We start from the raw sequence: 22,233 nt of genomic DNA on the forward strand, positions 1-22,233 counted from the left end.
GACTAAATTAAAACAGAACCAAATGGATAATAATCTCTGGATTATTACATGAACCACGTACAAATTGGCACAGGGTTAATAAGATCAAGAAACTAAATGCATGGCTCAAAGATTGGTGTGTGAGAAGTTTGAATTTGTAGGACATTGACACCAGTATTAGAGAAAGAAGGAACTGTTCCAATGGCAATGGGCTCCAATCTGAATCATGCTGGGATCAGAATAATTGCATAATTAGGACTTTAAATAGTAAGGGAGTGAGTTCAACAGCTTGGAAATGTATGGATAAAGGAAAGGAGAGGTTATGCAAGTCCCCAGAAGAGCAAGACAAAGTTTAGAAAAGGACAAGAATTTAACATCAGGCAGCTTCAAAATTGAGAAAGTGGTGAATACAGGAATGAATGGTTATATTTGAATTCAGAGTATTCAAAATAAGATAGACACGTTTATCGTGTAGCTAGAAATTGGCAGGTACGATGTTGTGAACATCACAGAGCAGTGGTTGAGAGAAGATTACAGCTGGAAACTAAACATCCTATCGAAAAGACGGAGGTTGGCAGAGGGGGTGAGGTGGCTTTGTTGGTAAAAAAAAAAAAAAGTGAAATTATATCCTTCCGGAGGATTAGAAGAATGTGACATATGTACGATCAAAAGGTGTAGAATCCTTGTGGATAGGTTAGGAAATCAGATTATTGCTGGATTTCTAGAATGCCTACAAGGTAGCTTTATTGAGCAGCTTCTGATAGAGCCCACTAGAGAAAGGGCAATTGATTAGGGGCTTAAGGTAAATGAATCCTTAGGATTTCACCAATCAGCTTCCCAGCTCTTCACTTCATCCCTCCTCCCCTCCAGTTACACCCACCATCTTGTGTTTCTCCCTCCCTCCCCCCACCTTCTTTCTGACTTCATCTTTTTTTTCCCTCCAGTCTTGGCCCAAACATTGCCCGTACTCTTTTCCATATATACTGCCTGGCCTGCTGAGTGCTTTTTGTGTGTGTTGCTTGGATTTCCAGCATCTGCTGATTTTCTCTTGTTTGAAATAAAGTAGTAAACTAGTCAATAGCATAAAAAAAGGATACCAAAAGTTTTGCCAGATACGTAAAGAACAAAAGAGAGGTGAGAGTGGATATCAGACCGTGCTAGAATAACATTGGAGAGGTAGCAATAGGAGACAAAGAACTGGCAAAGTATTTTACATCAGTCTTCATTGTGGAGGACCCCAGCAGTACACCACAAATTTGAGAGCATCAGGGGGTAGAAGTGATTGTAGACAATCTTACTAAGGAGAAGGTGCTTGGAAAGCTGAAAGGTCTACAACCCAGGGTTCTGAAAGAGGTAGCTGAAGAGGTAGCGGAGGCATTAGTAGTGATCTTTCAATCTTTCTATATTCTGGAATGGTTCCAAAGGAATAGAAAGTCACAAATGACACTCCACTCCAGAAGGGAGGGATGGAAAAGGCAGGAAATTATAACGTATAACAATTACAGCATGGAAACAGGCCATCTCGGCCCTTCTAGTCCATGCCGAACTCTTACTCTCACCTAGTCCCACCGACCTGCACTCAGCCCATAACCCTCCATTCCTTTCCTGTCCATATATCTATCCAATTTAACTTTAAATGACAACATGGAACCTGCCTCAACCACTTCTGCTGGAAGCTCGTTCCACACAGCTACCACTCTCTGAGTAAAGAAGTTCACCCTCATGTTACTCTTAAACTTTTGCCCTTTAACTGTCAACTCATGCCCTCTTGTATGAAACCCAGGCAACATTTTAGTAAATCTCCTCTGTGATCTCTCAATTTTATTGACATCTTTCCCATAATTCGATGACCAGAACTGTACACAATACTCCAAATTTGGCCTCATCAATGCCTTATACAATTTCAACATTACATCCCAACTCCTATACTCAATGTTCTGATTTATAAAGGCCAGCAGACCAAAAGCTTTCTTCACCACCCTATCCACATGAGATTCCACCTTCAGGGAACTATGCACCATTATTCCTAGATCTCTCTGTTCTACTGCATTCTTCAATGCCCTGCCATTTACCATGCATGTCCTATTTTGATTAGTCCTACCAAAATGTATCACCTCACATTTTTCAGCATTAAACTCCATCTGCCATTTTTCGACCCACTCTTCTAATTGGCCTAAATCTCTCTGCAAGCTTTGAAAACCAACTTCATTATCTACAACGCCACCTATCTTAGTATCATCTGCATACTTACTAATCCAATTTACCACTCCATCATCCAGATCATTAATATATATGACAAACAACATTGGACCCAGTACAGATCCCTGAGGCACACCGCTACACACCGTCCTCCAATCTGACACACAGTTATCCACCACTACTCTCTGGCATCTCCCATCCAGCCACTGCTGAATCCATTTTACTACTTCGATATTAATGCCTAACAATTGAACCTTCCTAACTAACCTCCCATGTGGAATCTTGTCAAAGGCCTTACTGAAGTCCATATAGACAACATCCACTGCTTTATCCTCATCAACATTCCTAGTAACCTCTTCAAAAAATTCAATAAGATTTATCAAACATGACCTTCCATGCACAAATCCATGTTGACTGTTCCTAATCAGACCCTGTCTATCCAGATAATTATATATACCGTCTCTAAGAATACTTTCCATCAATTTACCCACCACTGACGTCAAACTCACAGGCTGATAATTGCTAGGTTTACTCTTAGAACCCTTTTTAAACAATGGAACAACATGAGCAATACGCCAATCCTCCGGCACCATCCCCGTTTCTAATGACATTTGAAATATTTCTGTCAGAGCCCCTGCTATTTCCACACTAACTTCCCACAAGGTCCTAGGGAATACCTTGTCCGGACCCGGAGACTTATCCACTTTTATATTCCTTAAAAGCGCCAGTACTTCCTCTTCTTTAATCGTCATACTTTCCATAACTACCTTCTTGTTTCCTTTACCTTACACAATTCAATATCCTTCTCCTTAGTGAATACCGAAGAAATTGTTCAAAATCTCCATCTCTGTTGGCTCTGCACACAGCCATCCACTCTGATTCTCAAAGGGACCAATTTTATCCCTCACTATCCTTTTGCTACTAACATAACTCTAGAAACCCTTTGGATTTATTTTCACCTTACTTGCCAAAGCAGCCTCGTATCTTCTTTTAGCTTTTCTAATTTCTTTCTTAAGATTCTTTTTACATTCTTTATATTCCTTGAGCACCTCATTAACTCCAAGCTGCCTATATTTATTGTAGATCCCTCTCTTTTTCCAAACCAAGTTTCCAATATCCCTTGAAAACCATGGCTCTCTCAAACTTTTAACCTTTCCTTTCAACCTAACAGGAACATAAAGATCCTGCACCCTCAAAATTTCACCTTTAAATGACCTCCATTTCTCTATTACATCCTTCCCATAAAACAAATTGTCCCAATCCACTCCTTCTAAATCCTTTCACATCTCCTCAAAGTTAACCTTTCTCCAATCAAAAATCTCAACCCTGGGTCCAGTCCTATCCTTCTCCATAATTATATTGAAACTAATGGTATTGTGATCACTGGACCCAAAGTGCTCCCCAACACATACCTCCGTCACCTGCCCTATCTCATTCTCTAACAGGAGATCCAACACTGCCCTTTCTCTGGTTGGTACCTCTATGTATTGCTCCAAAAAAACTATCTTGCACACATTTGACAAACTCCAAACCATCCAGCCCTTTTACAAAATGGGCTTCCCAGTCAATGTGTGGAAAATTAAAATCTCCCACAATCACAACCTTGTGCTTACCACAAATATCTGCTATCTCCTTACAAATTTGCTCCTCCAGTTCTCGGTCCCCATTAGGTGGCCTATAATACACCCCTATAAGCGTCACAACACCTTTCCCATTCCTCAATTCCACCCAAATAGCCTCCCTAGATGAGTCCACTAATCTATCCTGCCAGAGCACCGCTGTAATATTTTCTCTGACAAGCAATGTTACACCTCCCTCTCTTGCCCCTCCAATTCTATCACACCTGAAGCAACAAAATCCTGGAATATTTAGTTGCCAATCACACCCCTCCTGCAACCATGTTTCACGAATAGCTACAACATCATATTTCCAGGTATCAATCCATGCTCTAAGCTCATCCACCTTTCTTACAATGCTCCTAGCATTAAAATAGAAGCATTTAAGGAACTCTCCACCTCCCACTCTCTGTTTTTCCCTAATGGAGCACGCAAGCAACTTTGTCATCTTTTTCTTCCTTCTCTTCTACATCTTTGGTCTGAGCGCTCCCAATCTCTGTCCCCTGCCTATCCTCTCTCACACACTGTCTACTAGCTTTCACTATTTGTGAACTAACCTCCTCTCTCTTAGTCTCTTCAATTTGATTCCCAGCCCCCAACCATTTTAGTTTAAAGTCTCCCCAGTAGCCCTCGCAAATCTCCCCACCAGAATATTGGTCCCCTTGGATTCAAGTGTAACCCGTCCTTTTTGTACAGGTCACACCTGCGCCAAAAGAGGTCCCAATGACCCAAAAACTTGAATCCCTGACCCCTGCTCCAATCCCTCAGCCATGCATTTATCCTCCACCTCATTCTATTCTTACTCTCACTGTCGCGTGGCACAGGCAGTAATCATGAGATTACTATCTTTGCGGTCCTTTTTCTCAACTCCCTTGCTAACTCCCTATATCCTCCTTTCAGGACCTCTCCCCTTTTCCTACCCATGTCATTGGTACCTATATGTACCACGACCTCTGGCTCCTCTCCCTCCCACTTCAGGGTATCTTGGACGCGATCAAAAATATCCCGGACCCTGACACCAGGGAGGCAAACTACCATGCAGGTCTCCTGACTGTGTCCACAGAATCATCTATCTGACCCCCTAACTATCGAGTCCCTTATTACTACTGCCCTCCTCTTCCTTTCCCTACCCTTCTGAGCTACAGGGCCAGACTCTGTGCCGGAGGCTCGGCCATTGTTGCTTCCCCCAGGTAAGCTGCCCCCCCCCAACAGTACTCAAACAGGAGTACTTATTGTCAAAGGGTACAGCCACTGGCCTACTCTCTAGTACCTGACCCTTCCCCTTCCTAACCATGACCCACTTGTCTGCCTCCCGTGGCCCTGGCGTGACCACCTGCCTGTAACTCCTCTCTATCAACTCCTCACTCTCCCTGACCAGACGAAGGTCATTGAGCTGCAGCTCCAGTTCCCTAACGCGGTCCCTTAGGAGCTGCATCGCGGCGCACCTGGATGTGGATGTCCAGGAGGCTGGGAGACTCCAGGGCCTCCCACATCCGATACTGAGAACAACAAGCTGCCCTCACACTCATACTGCCCCTCTCCTCAAATAGCAGGAGAAAATGAAAACCAAACCACCTTCGCCTTGCCCGTTTCCGCCCAAGCCCATGAGTCAAAGCCCTTAAGCCCTCACTCTGCTCCTGGCTCACTCCGCCACCCGCAAAATGATGCTACCCGCTGTATACGGCTGTGTATCCCGCCTCTCTTAACTCCGATGAGAAAAAAAAATGAAAAATTCAAACTGGCTTCCGCTGCACTCCCGCTCCAATTCTCAGACTTCCTTCTCCGAATTAAACTTGAATCAGGATTTCTGACCTTTTAAATCTTCTGCGTTTCACTGCCTGAAGCCATGTGCCTGCACAGTCCCGCCTCTCAGAACTCCAATGGAAAAAAAACAAAAATTCAAAATTCTACATTAATTCTACATAAGCCAGTTAGTCTGACATCAATGATTGAAAGATGTTAGAGTCCATTATTAAGAATGAGGATTTGGGGGACTTGCAGGTATGTGGTAAAATAGGCCAGAGTCAGCATGGTTTCCTTAAGAGAAAGTCTTGCTTCAAGCCTGTTGGAACTTTATGAGGAAATAACTAGCAGGATAGACAAAGGAGAGTCAGTGGGAATTGTCTACTTGGGTTTTCAGAAGGCCTTTAACAAGGTGTCACATGAGACTGCTAAACAAGATAGGAAAGATACCAGCACAGACAGAACATTGGCTAACTGGTAGGAGACGACGAGTGGGAATAAAGGGAACCTTTTCTGGTTGGTTGCCAGTGACTACATCTACTTAGTTGCACACCCATGTGTCTGCAGTACGTGAGCAATGCATGCTCAGACTAGAAAGGGAATTTCACAAGTTAAGCAGACTTGTCTATGGCACATTTAGGCCTGGGAGCAGTACGTTAGTGTGATGAAAAGACAGAATACAATTCTACTCAAGCTGGTGGGATTGCTTGTGCACACAAAAGTGTTTGTGAGGACATAAAGCTTTCAGGTCAGTCTGATCTTGCACCTTACTGTTCACCTGTACTGCATTTTCCCCATAGCTTACATTTTACTCTGCATTGTTATTGCAACCCTGCCAGTAAGATGGTGCAGCAGCTTCTACAGGACCAAAGGTGTTATTGTCTTTTATAAAATGTACGTACTTTTTGTTTAATAATCTCAAGACCCTGCTGGACATAACAAGCGAGCAGCTCGTTGGAGAAACTGAAGGAACCAGATTGGTGTGGCTTGTGTTGCTGCCTGCACCAGAAGAGTCTCTGCACAAAGGTGGTGTGCACGTTGCTGTAGAATGCTGATTCACTGGTGGAGAGCAGGGGAGCTGTGTGGTCTCTGTCAAGGCCTGAAGCTGCAGTGTTGCCCGTTTATAGCCACCCAGCAGCGAGGCAATGGAGTTGTACACTCCACCGGAGTACCAGAGGCAGTGTGGCACAGCGTCCAAGCTGGTGTCTGCCCGGAGTACCGGGGGCAGTGTGGCACAGCATCCAAGCTGGGGTCTGTCCTTTGTACCGGGGCAGTGTGGCACAGTGTCCAAACTGGAGTCTGTCCGGAATACCAGGGGCAGTGTGGCACTGTGTCCAAACTGGAGTCTGTCCGGAATACCAGGGGCAGTGTGGCACAGCATCCAAGCTGGTGTCTGCCCGGAGTACCGGGGGCAGTGTGGCACAGCATCCAAGCTGGGGTCTGTCCTTTGTACCGGGGCAGTGTGGCACAGTGTCCAAACTGGAGTCTGTCCTTTGCACCGGGGCAGTGTGGCACAGTGTCCAAACTGGGGTCTGTCCGGAATACCAGGGGCAGTGTGGCACAGTGTCCAAACTGGAGTCTGTCCGGAATACCAGGGGCAGTGTGGCACAGTGTCCAAGCTGGGGTCTGTGCTTCTCCACTCCATGCTTGCTCAGCAGAAGAGAAGCAAATTGTGTTGACTGCAACATTCATGGACTCAGTCTTGAACTGTATTTTACTGATACCTTGTATGTGCTTACTACCTTATATGTGGCTTGTGCTGCGATTTGCACCCAGCCCTGGAGAAACACTGTTTCATTTGGCTCTATTTATGGGTAGTCATGTATGACTGAATGACAATTGAACTTGAATTTTATTTGGTTCTACCTCATTATACTGTGTAATGATCTAACTCTGTATGAACAGTACACAAGGTAACTTTTCACTATCTTAGCACGTTACAATAATAAAACTATTCCACACATCAAAGCACGATCACTCCTAAAGCCATGGGGCTATCATGGAGAATCAGTCTGGATATTACCCAGTGCATCTGCCAAACAAAAATTCCTAATGACTCTACCACCAACAGAACTGATGGCATTAGAGACTAAAAATCAGCATGGGTAATTTAAGAGCAGCTCCTGCCATGAGAGGATTTGAATTCCTTGTGGCTGCTTGCCAACTAACCTTCAATTTGCTCTCAAAGTAATATTACTCAATAATTTTGAGCAATCCCAAGACTCACCTTCTGGGTCAGACCACAGCAAGTCACACATTGGACCATCGTGGGGCACCTCCTGTTTCCGGTCGATTGTCCTAATCTGGTCCAGGGTCTGGATGGAAGGAGACAGGCCTCCGTGCACACAGAAGATCTATAGGAGGGTATGCAGAAGGTGTTTGTTTGAAAAAGAAAAAGAATTTTCAGAATGCTAAATAACAAACTTTTTCTACATGTTTCGAGTTCAGAACTTATGGAAGAGTCACTATGGCACAGACTACCACTTCCCTCAACTTGGCAGCAGAGTGATTTTGCTCAGTGGGGATAGGAGCAGGTAAAATGTGATTTACTGGAAAAATCTAGAGCACAATGAATCAGGAGATTTCACTGTGTGCAAACTCGCAAAGGAGGGCACCAGTGTGAGCAGAGGAAGAATGGGGGCGGTGGGGGCAGAGGGTAGATGGAGACCCCACAAGTACAAAGGTCAGCAGGGCCAAGACTTTCCTCCACAAATGAAGCAAACACGATCAGCCAGATGTAACATCAGCCTAGGCACAAAGCAAGTGAAGAACAGTATACTGGATAGACCAGAAAGTCAAAGACCAAATCAGCCGAAATCAGAGGCATGTGGGAGCAGCTCACCAAAACAAAGGACATTGGAGAGGTGATGAAAGTAGTGTTTGTCGTATCTTAGGAAGTATATACTTGCCTTAAAGGGCAATGCAATGGTTTATCAGATTAATTTTCATTCAGAAAATAAACAGGATCTTCAGACACCACATCCATGCCGGCCGTCAAGTATGATACAGTTATGTTAACCCCATTTCTCTGCACCTGGTTTGCAGCCTACTATACTTTGGTGATTAAGTATCTGTACAGATATATTTATTGTTTTTTATTATGTTCTTGATGCTTACTGTGTTTTCTCTTCCATATATCAGAGATATTTAATCAGGAGCACTGCAAACACAGTGCTTAGCATTGTCAAGGATCCTCTCATCCATCCCACAATCTTTGACTCCCTACCATCAGACAGGAGGTAGCGTAGCAAATGACAATAAACAATATTGAATACTTAAAAGTTGTGAGAGTACCGACCTCACCACTTTCTCAGTGTTCCAGATTACAAAATTCTGGGTGAAGAAAACATTCTCAAATCTCCGAACCTTGTACATGCCCTCTGGTTTTAGGAGGTACTTCTGTTTTGGGGAAAAGCTCACCATCCAAACAAAGTCACTCAATTTTGATAACCTCTCGATTCCAGTCTTGGCTTCCTCCACTCAAAGGAAGAAACAAATCCAGTCAAAAGCAATTCCTCTTCACAACAGCATAACTCGGGTAACATCCTGATGAATTCACTTTGCCCCCCTCCAGTGCAATCATGTTCTTTGTATAATGCAGTGACCAGAATTGAGCACAAGGTGACCTAACCAATCTTTGTAAAGCAATGTATCATAAACAGCATACTATTATAATTGCGTCCTGGCGACAGACCAGTTCACCTATGGCTTCAATACTATCTACCTGTGCTGCCACTTGGAAGGCTCTCTGGAATGGCCCATTCGTCAATGCCATCTAGAACCTCGACTCTCATGGCCTCCCCATATGCATCACCTCACAATTATCAGGATTAAATTTCATCGGCCATTCCTCCACCCAATATTGTTCTGTAATCTGGGATTACTCTCTTCACTATTAATATACCAAACTTACTTTGACATTCATACCCAGAACATCATGGACATGACAAAACATATGGTGGGGTATGAAAGTTATGGCACAAGATTCAAGTTTATCTATCACAAGGACATATATTGAAATGCATTGAAGATGTGCCGGGGGCAGCTCGCGAGTACCGCCACACATTCTGGTATCAAAGGTTGAATACAGGGAATAAGCCCTCAGTGGTTATGATTGAGAAGCAATGGTTAGAAGACATAGCTGATAACTTGAATCTCTGGCTATTTCAGGATGTTATAGTTGAGAAAAGCTTCCCAGCAATTTAAGGGGCCAGACATTTGAAAACCAGAGGAATTGCAAGTATTCTTGTAAATTTTGAAATTCCCTCCTCGAGAAGGCTGTGGATGTTTAATCATTCAGCAAAGGAGGAAGATGAAGATCTGGGAAACAGACAAGAAAATGAGTCAAAGGTCTAGGATTAGCCATAAAATAAAACATTTTTATATTATAAATGGTCATGATCTCTTCTGCCTCCTGTTTCTTATACAGCATTTTAGTAGCAACAGTGATAGAATACAGATGGAAGCAGCTTCGTTGCAGTTAAATCAAGAAGAATTTCATGAGCCAGTTCCCCAGCAATCTCCTCTCATCTCTCTCAAACTAGATCCCATCTTAATGATTTTCAACAGACCCATTACCACCACCCCTCGATTTCACATGCCCCTGATTAATAAACATAGCCCACTCTGATCTCACTGTCCTCCATGGCCTCCTTCCTGGTAAACACTGATGCAAAGTAATCATTTACTAACTCTCTCATATCCTTTTACTCCAAATTTAAATTCCATCCATTTCCCTTGAGTGCCATACTTCTCCCTAGTTACCCTCATTTTCCAGGAATGTTTAAAATGTTTTGATTTTCCATAATCCTACACACCAAGGACATTTTTTGATCCCCTTTGGCTCTCCCTATTCCCTGTTAGTTCTTTCTCACCTCATAATCCTTTAGGACCCTGCCTGATTTCAGTTTCATAAAGCTACTAATGTTTCATTTTTCTTTTTGATGAATTTACATCAGCAAAATGTTCAGGGGATATCTGTGTGGAGTTCTGTATAGGTATGTTTCAATGAGACAGGGAATTTTATGGTAGGGTACAGGAACCGTGGTGCACAAAGACTGTAATAAATCTAGTCAAGAAGAAAAGCTTACAAAAGGTTCAGAGAGCTAGGTAATGTTAGAGATTTAGAAGATTATAAGGCTAATAAGGAGCTTAAGAAGGAAATTAGGAGAGCCAGAAGAGGCCATGCGAAGGCCTTGGTGGGCAGGATTAAGGAAAACCGCAAGGCATTCTACAGGTAAGTGAAGAGCAAGAGGATAAGACGTGAAAGAATAGGACCTATCAAGTGTGACAATGGGAAAGTTTGTATGGAACTGGAGGAAATAGCAGAGGTATTTAATGAATACTTTACTTCAGTATTCACTATGAAAAAGGATCTTGTCGATTGTAGTGATGGCTTGCAGAAAACTGAAAAGCTTGAGCATGTAGATATTAAGAAAGAGGATGTGCTGGAGCTCTTGGAAAGCATCAAGTTGGATAAGTTGTCGGGACCGGAAGGGATGTACCCCAGGCTACTGTGGGAGGTGAAGGAAGAGAATGCTGAGCCTCTGGCGATGATCTTTGTATCATCAATGGGGACGGGAGAAGTTCCGGAGGATTGCAGGGTTGCAAATGTTGTTCCTTTATTCAAGAAAGGGAGTAGAGATAGCCCAGGAAATTATAGACCAGTGAGTCTTACCTCAGTGGTTGGTAAGTTGATGGAGAAGATCCTGAGAGGCAGGATTGATGAACATTTGGAGAGGTATAATATGATTAGGAGTAGTCAGCATGGCTTCGTCAAGGGCATGTTGCGCCTGAATGAATTTTTTGAGCATGTGACTAAACACATTGATGAAGGAAGAGCAGTAGATGTGGTGTATATGGATTTCTGCAAGGCATTTGATAAGGTACCCCATGCAAGGCTTACTGAGGCATGGGATCCAAGGGGACATTGCTTTGTGGATCCAGAATTGGCTTGCCCACAGAAGGCAAAGAGCGGTTATAGACGGGTCATATTCTGCATGGAGGTTGGACACCAGTGGGGTACCTCAGGGATCTGTTCTGTGACCCTTACCTCTTCGTGATCTTTATAAATGACCTGGATGAGGAAGTGGGGGGATGGGTTAGTAAGTTTGCTGATGACACAAAGGTTGGGGGTGTTGTGGATAGTGTGGAGGGCTGTCAGAGGTTACAGTGGGACATTGATAGGATGCAAAACTAGGCTGAGAAGTGGCAGATGGGGTTCAACCCAGATAAGTGTGAAGTGACACACATCAAAGTTGCTGGTGAACGCAGCAGGCCAGACAGCATCTCTAGAAAGAGGTACAGTCGACGCTTCAGGCCGAGCCCCTTCATCAGGGCCAGCAACTTTGATGTGTGTTGCTTAAATTTCCAGCATCTGCAGAATTCCTCGTGTTTAAGTGTGAAGTGGTTCATTTTGGTAGGTCAAATATGATGGCAGAATATAGTATTAATGGTAAGATTCTTGGCAGTGTGGAGGATCAGAGGGATCTTGGTGTCCGAGTCCATAGGACGCTCAAAGCAGCTGTGCAGGTTGACTCTATGATTAAGAAGGCATATGGTGTATTGGCCTTCATCAATCGTGGAATTGAATTTAGGAGCCGAGAGGTAATGTTGCAGCTATATAGGACCCTGGTCAGACCCCACTTGGAGTACTGTGCTCAGTTCTGGTCGCCTCATTACAGGAAGGATGTGGAAGCCATAGAAAGGGTGCAGAGGAGATTTACAAGTATGTTGCCTAGATTGGAGAGTATGCCTTATGAGAACAGGTTGAGTGAACTCGGCCTTTTCTCCTTGGAGCGATGGAGGATGAGAGGTGACCTGATGGAGGTGTATAAGATGAGAGGCATTGATCGTGTGGATAGTCAGAGGCTTTTTCCAGGGCCGAGATGGTTGCCACAAGAGGACACAGGTTTAAGGTGCTGGGGAGTAGGTACAGAGGAGATGTCAGGGGTAATTTTTTTTTTTTTTTTTTTACTCAGAGAGTGGTGAGTGCGTGGAATGGGCTGCTGGTAACGGGGGTGGAGGCAGATACGATAGGGTCTTTTAAGAGACATTTAGATAGGTACATGGAGCTTAGTAAAATAGAGGGCTATAGGTAAGCCTAGTAATTTCAAAGGTAGGGACATGTTCGGCACAACTTTGTGGGCCAAAGGGCCTGTATTGTGCTGTAGGTTTTCTATTTTAAGAGTTCCTAGAATCATTGAATGTTGGCCTCTAGAGCTGTAACCTCTCAACATCACTGTGTCCAAGCCAAATCTGTAGTACAACCATTTGATCCTTCTCTCTTGGAGTCTACGCATCTGCAGTCAACACATTCCCACCACATGCTGCATAAAATGTTTAATCACTGCCCTAATTACTCATCATTTTATACACTTTCACAAGACTCCAACAACCCAAAGGTGTACTGGGCGGGTTAACTGGTCATAGAAAATTGTCCTGTGCTTAGGCTAGGGTTAATCAGGTTTATGGGGTTGCTGGGGCGAAAGGCCAGAAGGACCTACTCTGCTTTTTATCAATAAATAAAATTTACAAAGATATTCCCTATCTATCCTTTTAACTGTCGTTCCTCATTTTTGTACAACTGTCAATGCCTGTGAGGTGACTGGAGCAGAACAGAATGCTCAGACTGAGGGTGAACTTCGGTGATACTCCTACCTCAGTCTGACTATTGTATTCTGTCGTGACTCCTCTGACAGAAGCCTGACCGCTGAGTTTCTCCAACATTTTGTGTGTTCATCTGCCTTATACCCTTGTTCAATAAAACTCCAATCACCAGCTATCAGACCATTTCAATATCCTAATGGTTTGGCATTTTTCTCACCAATTAACAATCGCCACCAGAGCGATGGGAAGTTTATTATAACAGGGGTCCCCAACCTTTTCTGCACCGTGGACCGGTTTAATATTGACAATATTCTTGCGGACCGGCCGACCGGCGGGGGGATGTGTTCAAGTAGGGTTGCCAACTCTCTCACTCCCAAATGAGAGACAAAAGTAGCAGTCAAATACGGGACACTTGTGTTTACCCCCAGAAAGACTACCATGACCATGAAGCCTTGCATGGGCACCTCTGTGCGCATGCATGACGTGTGCATACGTGTACGTGCCAATTTTTTTTTCTACAAATCGGTTTTGGCTTAATTTTCCCAATTCTGTTAAGTGAAACTACACTGTACGTACATTATTTCTACTTTATATAGGCTCTATTTATCATATCACTCCTGCTTTTACTATATGTTAGTGTTATTTTAGGTTTTGTGTGTTATTTGGTATGATTTGGTAGGTTATTTCAAGTTCAACAGTGCGTGACAGGGAATTAGGAAAGGTGTAGCTGACTCATATAGTTTCCTCGCGGCCCGGTAGTTGGGGACCGCTGTATTATAATACCGTAAGGCTGCATGGTGGCGGAGCATTTAGTGCATCACTTTAAAGTACGCTCTCCACGTGACCGTTCGACTTCCTCCGGCTGCCCTGGTTTCCTCCCACATTCTAAAGGCACAGGTTAATTGGTCACATGGGTGTAATTGGGCCGTGCAGGCTCATCGGGCCAAAAGGCCCATTACTGTGCTGTAACACCAAATTAAAATTAAACTATGTAATTATATCGGAAAAAGCAAACTTATCATGTGTTTGAAATCAATCTCACAGTTTAAGACAGCACCAAGCTGCGATGTCTGTCAAGGTTGTGGCTCAGACTTAGTTGTGTTTTTGTTCAGGTTTGTAGGGAATGGTTTTAGGAACAACATGGTGACTTAAGGGTCAGGTAAGTTTTTAGGGAGAGGGATGAGGGGGCAATTAGAAGTTAGGGCAATGAAGGGTCAAGGGCAGGAGTCAGAGTGCTTTGTGGTCGAAGACCAGCAGTTCTCAGGGGTCAGGTCAGCAGGCCTTGAGGATGAAAATCAGCAATCCCCAAGGTCGAGGACCACAATCAGCAGGCCTTGAGGATGAGGGCTCATGACCTCTCAAGTTGATGAGACCCAGGGTGGGAAGTCCATGTGGGCCAGAGGCATGAGGAGCAGTGAACTCTCAGGTTGGCAAGTCAGGAGTCCACGAGCCCAAAGTTGAAAGTCCCATGATCTACAAGTCCTAGAGCTGATACGAGAAGCCAAAGCTCAAAGATTAAAGACAGAAGTCAGTGAATCTGGAGGTTGAGGCCCGAAAGTTAGAGCTCCTTGGGTCAGTGTTTCCAGAAGTTCTCGGCCTGATATCTGCCAAGTGTGCGATTGCAGGCCAGGGACAGGAGGTTGGCGGCCCCATGTCTACGAGTCTGAGAGTCCAGGGTCAAGGACTATGTGTGTGTGCGTGCGTGGCTGGGGTGGGAAAGGGACTTGTAGCTGCTGCTATTACTCTTCTGCTGAATGTTGTGGGCAGGTAATGTTGATATTATTTTCAAGTTTACCAATTTTCAGGCTGGAGAAACAACACTTTATTCCATATGGGTAGCCTCCAACCTGATGGCATGAACATCGATTTCTCTAACATCCATAATTACTTTCCCTACCCGTTATCCTTTTCCATTCTAGTTATTCTCTCAGCATTTTCTCATCCTCCACCCTCATCACCTCCCTTTTGTTTTCCTCTTCCTTCCCTTTATTTCATGGCCCACTCTCTATTAAATTCCTCCTTCTGTAGCCTTGACCTATCACTTGCCAGCTTGTACTCCTGCTCCCCCCACCTTCATGTTCTAGCTTCTGCCCCCTTCTTTTCCAGTCCTGATGAAGGGTCTCGGCCTTTACACCACTCCGGAGAGACTGCCTGACCTGCTGAGTTCCTCTACCATTTTGTGTTGCTCAAGGTTTCCAGCAATTGCAGAATCTCTTGTGCCTATGAACCCCAGTTCTAAATTCTCCCACGACACAAACAAGCTCTCCACACCCAGCCATTCAAAGTTCCTCAGGATCCCTTTCACTCACTGGCACATTCAAGCCTAGCCAGCCTAGCTATCTGTTCGATGCAGGTACAGGTCAAATAAACCTTCACCAACCTGCTTTCAATGTATTTACATTCTTCCTTAAAAAAAGAGACTCACACATTTGCTAGATATGATATTACCAGTGTCTCACATAGACTTTCTTATCTACTAGTCCTGAGTAATCCCCGTTCTCCTGTAGGCTTCGAGGCCTGAACTGCCTGCAGCAGGCATTCAAGCACTGGACAACTACTACCACCATCTCTGCAACCCTCCAGATCCACTAGAAAAAAAAATAAGGAACCAGTGTCAACACATTCTCCCAGCCCAACATCTCCCACAAAGGCCAAGTTACTCGCTTGGTTGTGGGCTAGTTAGGCAGGCTATGGTGTTCACGTACCCACCATCACCACCCGAAGCTCTGCCAAGGGAGCACATTTCCAGCTGGGCACTGAAAAGTCTCTACGAACCCCCACCAACTCTTGGAAACTCTGGCACATGACTTTAAGACATTTCTTCCGAAAGGACTTCAATATACCAGTCAAATATGATGTCCCTTTAACAAAACACCTGGCTAAAATATCTTTGATAACAGTTTCGTCACCGCAGGGTCAAAGGGTGGGGCTCACAGACAGCTCATGTCTCCTTCCTTTAGTACACCCACAACTCAGACTGCCAAGCTCCAGAACTAAACATGGAACCAATCACTTGAAAATCTAGGCACAGTCATTTCCATCAGTATACAATGCCTCTACCCAGTTAACATCTTTAACATAAGCTCTTACCTTTCCATCCACAACAGCAGAAAGGCTGAGGTAATCAAAGATCTCGGTGCAGTACCTCCACACAGTTATCGACCCATATTTGCGCAAGCACTCATCATAAAAACCATAAACCTGGGTAATCTGCCTGCTTTCGTGGTTCCCTCTGATCAGTGTGATTCTGTCAGGATAGCGAACCTATTGCACACAACAAATCTTGGTTAGTGATGAAAGAATCAGCTCTGATGGTCCGCTGGTTACAGTGTTGGACCAGCAACCCAGGATATGGCTAAGGCAGAATCACATTTTATGGAAAGAAAATTATATTTGATTCGAGTTTCAGCGTTGTAACTGTATGGATTGTAAGGCATTTTATAAGGTGATCAAAAGAAGTTATTACACACACAAGTTAAGAGCTCATGATGTGGAGAAGACATTAACGTGCAGAATATTAGCTAGAAAACAGGCCATTTTCAGGTTGGCAGGCTGTAGCTAAGATGGCACAAGATCAGCATTGGGACTTCAGCTATTTGCAATATAATGACAACTGAAATGAGCAAATGTACTGAAGCCAAAATGTACTGATGATACAAACAGATGGAAAAGCAAGATTAAAAGGACCACCATATCTAGAAAGGGATACCAAGGGCAAAAATTTAAGAGGTTGCGTATACGTTTGGGAAAGAAAGTAATTTGGTTTGGTGGAAGAAATGGCAGTCACACAATTGTACATTTAGGTGATGAGTCAGCAAACTGGTATAAATGACCTCACCTTCAGTGCTAATAGCAGCAAGAATGTCTCAACACTGTAGAAGCCTCTGTCAACAAAATCTCCCATGAACAGGTAGTTGGTTTCAGGAATGTCTCCTCCAACCTGTGAGAGACAAAGTAAATGTTCAGGACCATCGATCCTGATCTTGCAGAGATTGATGTCCACTCAGAGATTATCTACTGACCACCTAGGGCCAAGGCTAGGAGAAGCACCAGAGAACATACAGAAATGACTGGAAGACAGCATCACAAGATCACTAAGGACTTCAACTACTATTGGTATTTACACTGAATTACACCATTCAGATTTACACTTGTGTACCTGATTGAATGTAACTCACTTTAAAAAGCTCTTTGAGATCGTAGAATTGCCCATGGATGTCTCCACATACCTGCAAGGAAAAAGAAACAAACCGAGAAGATAAACAATTACTTCTGGGCATACTTCCATTAACTTATTTCCTCAGAGGTTTCAGGGAAGAAGTTCATATGTTGTTCAAAAACACTTCAGAACAGACCAGTTTACGAGTGGGAAGATCATTCTGAAGTACACCTTTAAAGGAGGTCAGTGCTGCAGGAAATATTGCAGGACCCAAAACCTACAACAGCTCTGAATTTTAAGCAACTGCTTTAGTGAGCCATTCAAGTGTTGATGTAAGTGTCTTCAGGCGTTAACTGACTAGGAAGTGAGCAGAATGCCACTCCAGTTTAACTCAGGGAGGTGGAGTCAGGCCACCTTCGACTGCAACCCAGAGTTCAGAGAGCGAGGGTTGACCAAAACTCAATGTGACTGGCCACATTGACAGGTGGATAACCTATGTAAGGTAATTCAACTCCTATATCTCAAAGTCTCTACACCATCTCCAAAATACAAGGCAGGAGTACGATAGAACACTCCTCCTTCCTGCACATCGACAAGACACTAGAGAGAATCAAGGAAACAGCCATCTTTTAATTTATTTCACTCCAATACAGTAATCACAGGTTTGACAACAATTTCATACAAAATGAGTTAACTCACAGTGACTGGAGAATTCACTTGTTGAACGTTGCTCTCTTCAGAAAGAATCTCCCTGTTCAGGCATAAAGGATATTATATATCACTCTTTTCATAAAGTATTTAATTATTACCCCAAGTTCACACTGCTAAATCAGTGATGCTAAAAAAAATGCCAGGAACATTTCACTTCATGACCCTTCTATATGCTATAACATCAGAAGAAATTAATCAATGGCCAATTATTTTAATTCTACTTCCCATTCCCCTAACACTGGGGTTCACAGCCTCTTCTACTATCAAATTGAGGCTCGACAAAGATCAAAGAACGAACAACTCATTCTGCCTAGGTAATCTGCAATAAGATTGCATGAACATCAATTTCACTAACTTCCCTCTGATCCCACAACACCAACCCCAGCTCTTTCCATCCCCACCCACTCCATCTGCTTATCACTCATACATTCTTCTCCATTTCCCTCCCACCTCCTTCCTGTTAGTCCATGGCCCATTGGAATCTGATAGAAGAGGACATCTTCTTTGTCAATTTCCATATCATTTTCACCCTCCTCCCTCAGCTGGATCCACTTCACCTGCCAGCTCCTGCTCCATACCTTTTCCACCAATTTTTTAAATATAAAATCTCAATCTCTTTCTATACATATATCGATACCAATATACATATATAATACAGATTATCTACTCTCTTTCCAGTTCAGATGAAGTGTTTCAATACAAATTATTGACTGTCTATTTCCTTCCATAGATACTGCCTGACCTGCTGAGTTCCTCTAGATTTCTGTGTTGCTCCAGATTTCCAGCATTTGCAGTCTCGTCTTTAATCAACTACATAACTGCTCAGGATTTCTTGAAGCAATTAAAGTAACTATAACAAATGTTCTTTACTGAACCAACACACTAAATGCTGGAGGAATTCAGCAGGCCAGGCAGCATCTAAGGTAAAGTAAACAGCCAATGTTTCAGGCTGAGACCCTTCACCACGACTGGAAAGGAAGGGGGAGTTCCTCCAGCATTTTATGTGTCGCTTTGGATTTCTAGCATCTGCAGATATTGTGTTTCTTTACTGAATAGCCTCTCTGGTCAGAGTGGTTCAAAGAGTTAATTCTAGTCCAGATCAGAAGCATGCCCAATCTATGAGGTCCACCTCCCAACCATTTAGAATCTAAATGACTGCCTTTATGAGGAAAGTAGGTGCTACATCAGTAGCGAGCCTCGAATACAGGAGTACACACTCATGTGCCCAACTTCAAACAGAGAACATTGTCCAGGCACTGTACTACCAAGCTACCACTTGAAACTTCTCAAACATGGACAATTAGCAGGAAAAGTAGAAACAGAGAAAACCTACAGCACACTCGGGACGGCGCTAAAGTGGTGATAGCTGGTGCTATAGCCTCAGCAGAAATTGCAATAGCACCAGCGCAGCACCACCAAGAAATTAACTAAAATTTCACATGCAAATTGCACCTGCTTTGCTTTCTCTGTATAGTTTTGAATACAGCTTGTTTCTCCAGCAGCAATAAAGTTACAAACTCTGTCAGATCTACTCTACACTTCTGCTTATTCGTTCATTGTCAATGTCTTGTTGTTGCTGTCCTCAGAGCAGTTAAGCTGATCTAAGATCACTTAAGGTGGTGATCTCACTCACATGAGAGATTGATAGTATACATGCAGGCGCAGATCCATGGTCTTGCGAGACTAACGAATGACTGACACACACACACACACACACACACACACACACACACACACACGCACACACACGCACACACACACAGTGCTTTTACAAGCTAGCGTGGGCCTGGCACATGCATTATTTTGGCGACGTGAAAAATGGATCGATTTTTAGTGAGAAAACGACCTCATCCAGAGGAATCAGTGGTGTCTCAGCCTGAGCCTGTCTTAATTGAAAGTGACATTCAGAAAGAAGTAAGTGGGGATGAGGACGACAGCAGTTCATCGACGGAGTGTGAGGGCGAAGTAGAGGAACAAGAAACGGAGCGGGATTCAGAAGAGAGCGTGGATGAAGCTGCTCTTAATGCTAGTGGGAATACCATTAGCGATGTTAGCCAGCAGCCTGAGGAAGGACCCCGTCGGCCAGCATTGAAAAAGTACCCTTCGCTGCTCACAACAAGTTTGGCAATCAGCAAAGGAGTTTTATTCGTGGCTGGTTTGACTGACTAGAATATTCGATCATGAAAGATACTACGTTCTGCTTCGCATGCAGGCATTTCCTGTGTGGAGGACATGGGTTCCATTCTGAGTCTACCTTCACTGTCACCGATTACCACAACTGGCGGAAAGCTACAACAGCTTTCAAAACCCACCATGTAAGTGCAGCTCATAAGTTTGCTATGGAGACATGGGCCGAATTCAGATTGTGAAAACAAGACTGTTCAAGATTGGGAAAGATGCTTGACAGAGAACATGCAAAGCTTGTCCAAGAAAATCATGAGTATATGAGAGCTGTGGTTGAGTCTCTAGCAAGGACAGACAGTGAATGACACAGTGGAATTTCTAGCTCCAATGAGACCCTATCGCGATGCACTTATAGATTTATACAAACTAATCAGCATATCACTGACTCTACCTGTGACATCTGCCTCATGCAAACGGAGTTTCTCTTGCCTCAGACACCTCAAAGACTACCCAAGGAATAGCAGCGGTGATGCTCGGAACAGCAACTTGGCCCTGTTGGCCATAAACAGCCGGAGGACCAAAGCACTTGACAACCAGAAAATCATTGATGCTTCCACCACCAATCACAACAGACGGATTGTGCTTCTCTGAAATCATCAATGGTGAGGGCAGTTGATTTTTTTTAAATTTGGGCCAAGACTAATGCTGATTATTATTAGTATTTTGTGGTGGATACCCCATAGTCCTTATGTTTCCTGCAAATCCTAAACTATTACTTTTACTGCTATTAAGCCTGCTGGTTTTGCTTAGACTTCCAAGTCTCTGTTGATTTTTGTTTTAAATTCAGTAGCTGAATTAATTGAGGTATTGCATGGTCAGAGTATGATTTGTCCAACTCCTGGTAAAGCCTTGCATCTGTTGTTTGCCTTATTTGACTTTAATAACCATGTATCTTTTGGCATTGTCTGTCTATGTAATGCGAATAGCAGTGGACATTGTGGGTTAGTGTTGTGTTTTTCAGTTGAAAAGCAGGCATTTGACACTGATTGCGGGATTGGTGCGTGATTCACGTTGTCTGCTGTTGCTCGGATGCTCTGCTTGGTTTGTTTGTTTATGCTCTGTGTAGCCCGGGTTGTCTCTGATGCTGTTGACACTGTCACAGTTCACTTCTATATTATATTTATCAATTGCTGCTGCTTGTGAATCAACAGAGGAATTTATAGTCGGCACATAATGCTTGAAACTGACTTTTGAACGCCACTCGCCTGGCCTTGCAAATACATATTACCATAGGGCAGCTGTTCCCAACCACCGGGCCGCGGACCGGTACTGGGACGCAAAGCATGTGCTACCGGGCTGTGAGGAAACCATATGATTTGGCGATATGAGTCAGCTGCACCTTTCCTCATTCCCAGTCACGCCTACTGTTGAACTTGAACGCACGCGAGGTTATTACCCACGTGTCATCCATGCCAGCGCAGGAAGAAGATCAATTCCTCAAGCTTGCAAATGACAGCGGGCTGAAAAGTATGTTTGACATAACATCTCTGCCGGCATTATGGATCAAAGTCAAAGCTAAATATCCTGAGATAGTCACAAAATCACTGAAAACATTGCTTCCATTTCCAACATCATATGTCTGCGAAGCGGGGTTTCCTGCAATGAATGCAATGAAAACTAAATTGCGGAATAGATTGGACATAAGGAATCCCCTTTGAGTATCGCTGTCTCCCATCATCCCTCAATAGGACCGTCTTGTTGCAGGGAAACAAGCCCAGGGCTCCCACCGATTCAGCGACATTGGTGTGTTGCAATGATTTTATATGTTCATACGGGGAAAATATGTGCTGAGTGTTTAATATCCAAATATTACTTAAAATGTTATGATGCTAGTGACTTATAATTGACTTATCACTATATTCATGCATCGTGTTACATAAAACCTAAAATAACATTAATATATAGTAAAAGCAAGAATATGATACATACATAGCCTATATAAAGTAAAAATAAATGTATATACAGTGTAGTTTCACTGAACAGAATTGCCAAAAAGGATTTGTAGAAAAAAATGGGCACGTACACGCATGTGCA

The 22,233-nt window shown here is 43.6% G+C and overlaps 1 protein-coding gene across 2 annotated transcripts in view; it reads right to left on the reverse strand.

The window, feature by feature from the left end:
• LOC140187776 (serine/threonine-protein phosphatase 4 catalytic subunit-like) overlaps window positions 1-22,233 on the reverse strand; it is a 202,231-nt gene that overhangs the window by 141,712 nt on the left and 38,286 nt on the right. For both annotated transcript variants that reach the window (XM_072243489.1, XM_072243490.1), the window contains exons 3-7: window positions 18,004-18,055; window positions 17,324-17,374; window positions 16,984-17,085; window positions 16,236-16,409; window positions 7,765-7,891 (exon numbers count right to left, since the gene is read on the reverse strand). In XM_072243489.1, coding sequence (XP_072099590.1) covers window positions 7,765-7,891; window positions 16,236-16,409; window positions 16,984-17,085; window positions 17,324-17,374; window positions 18,004-18,055 — 506 coding nt within the window. The remainder of the gene's footprint in view (window positions 1-7,764; window positions 7,892-16,235; window positions 16,410-16,983; window positions 17,086-17,323; window positions 17,375-18,003; window positions 18,056-22,233) is intronic.

Source organism: Mobula birostris, chromosome 25 (assembly GCF_030028105.1).
Source record: "Mobula birostris isolate sMobBir1 chromosome 25, sMobBir1.hap1, whole genome shotgun sequence".
In the NCBI taxonomy this organism is placed as follows: domain Eukaryota; kingdom Metazoa; phylum Chordata; class Chondrichthyes; order Myliobatiformes; family Myliobatidae; genus Mobula; species Mobula birostris.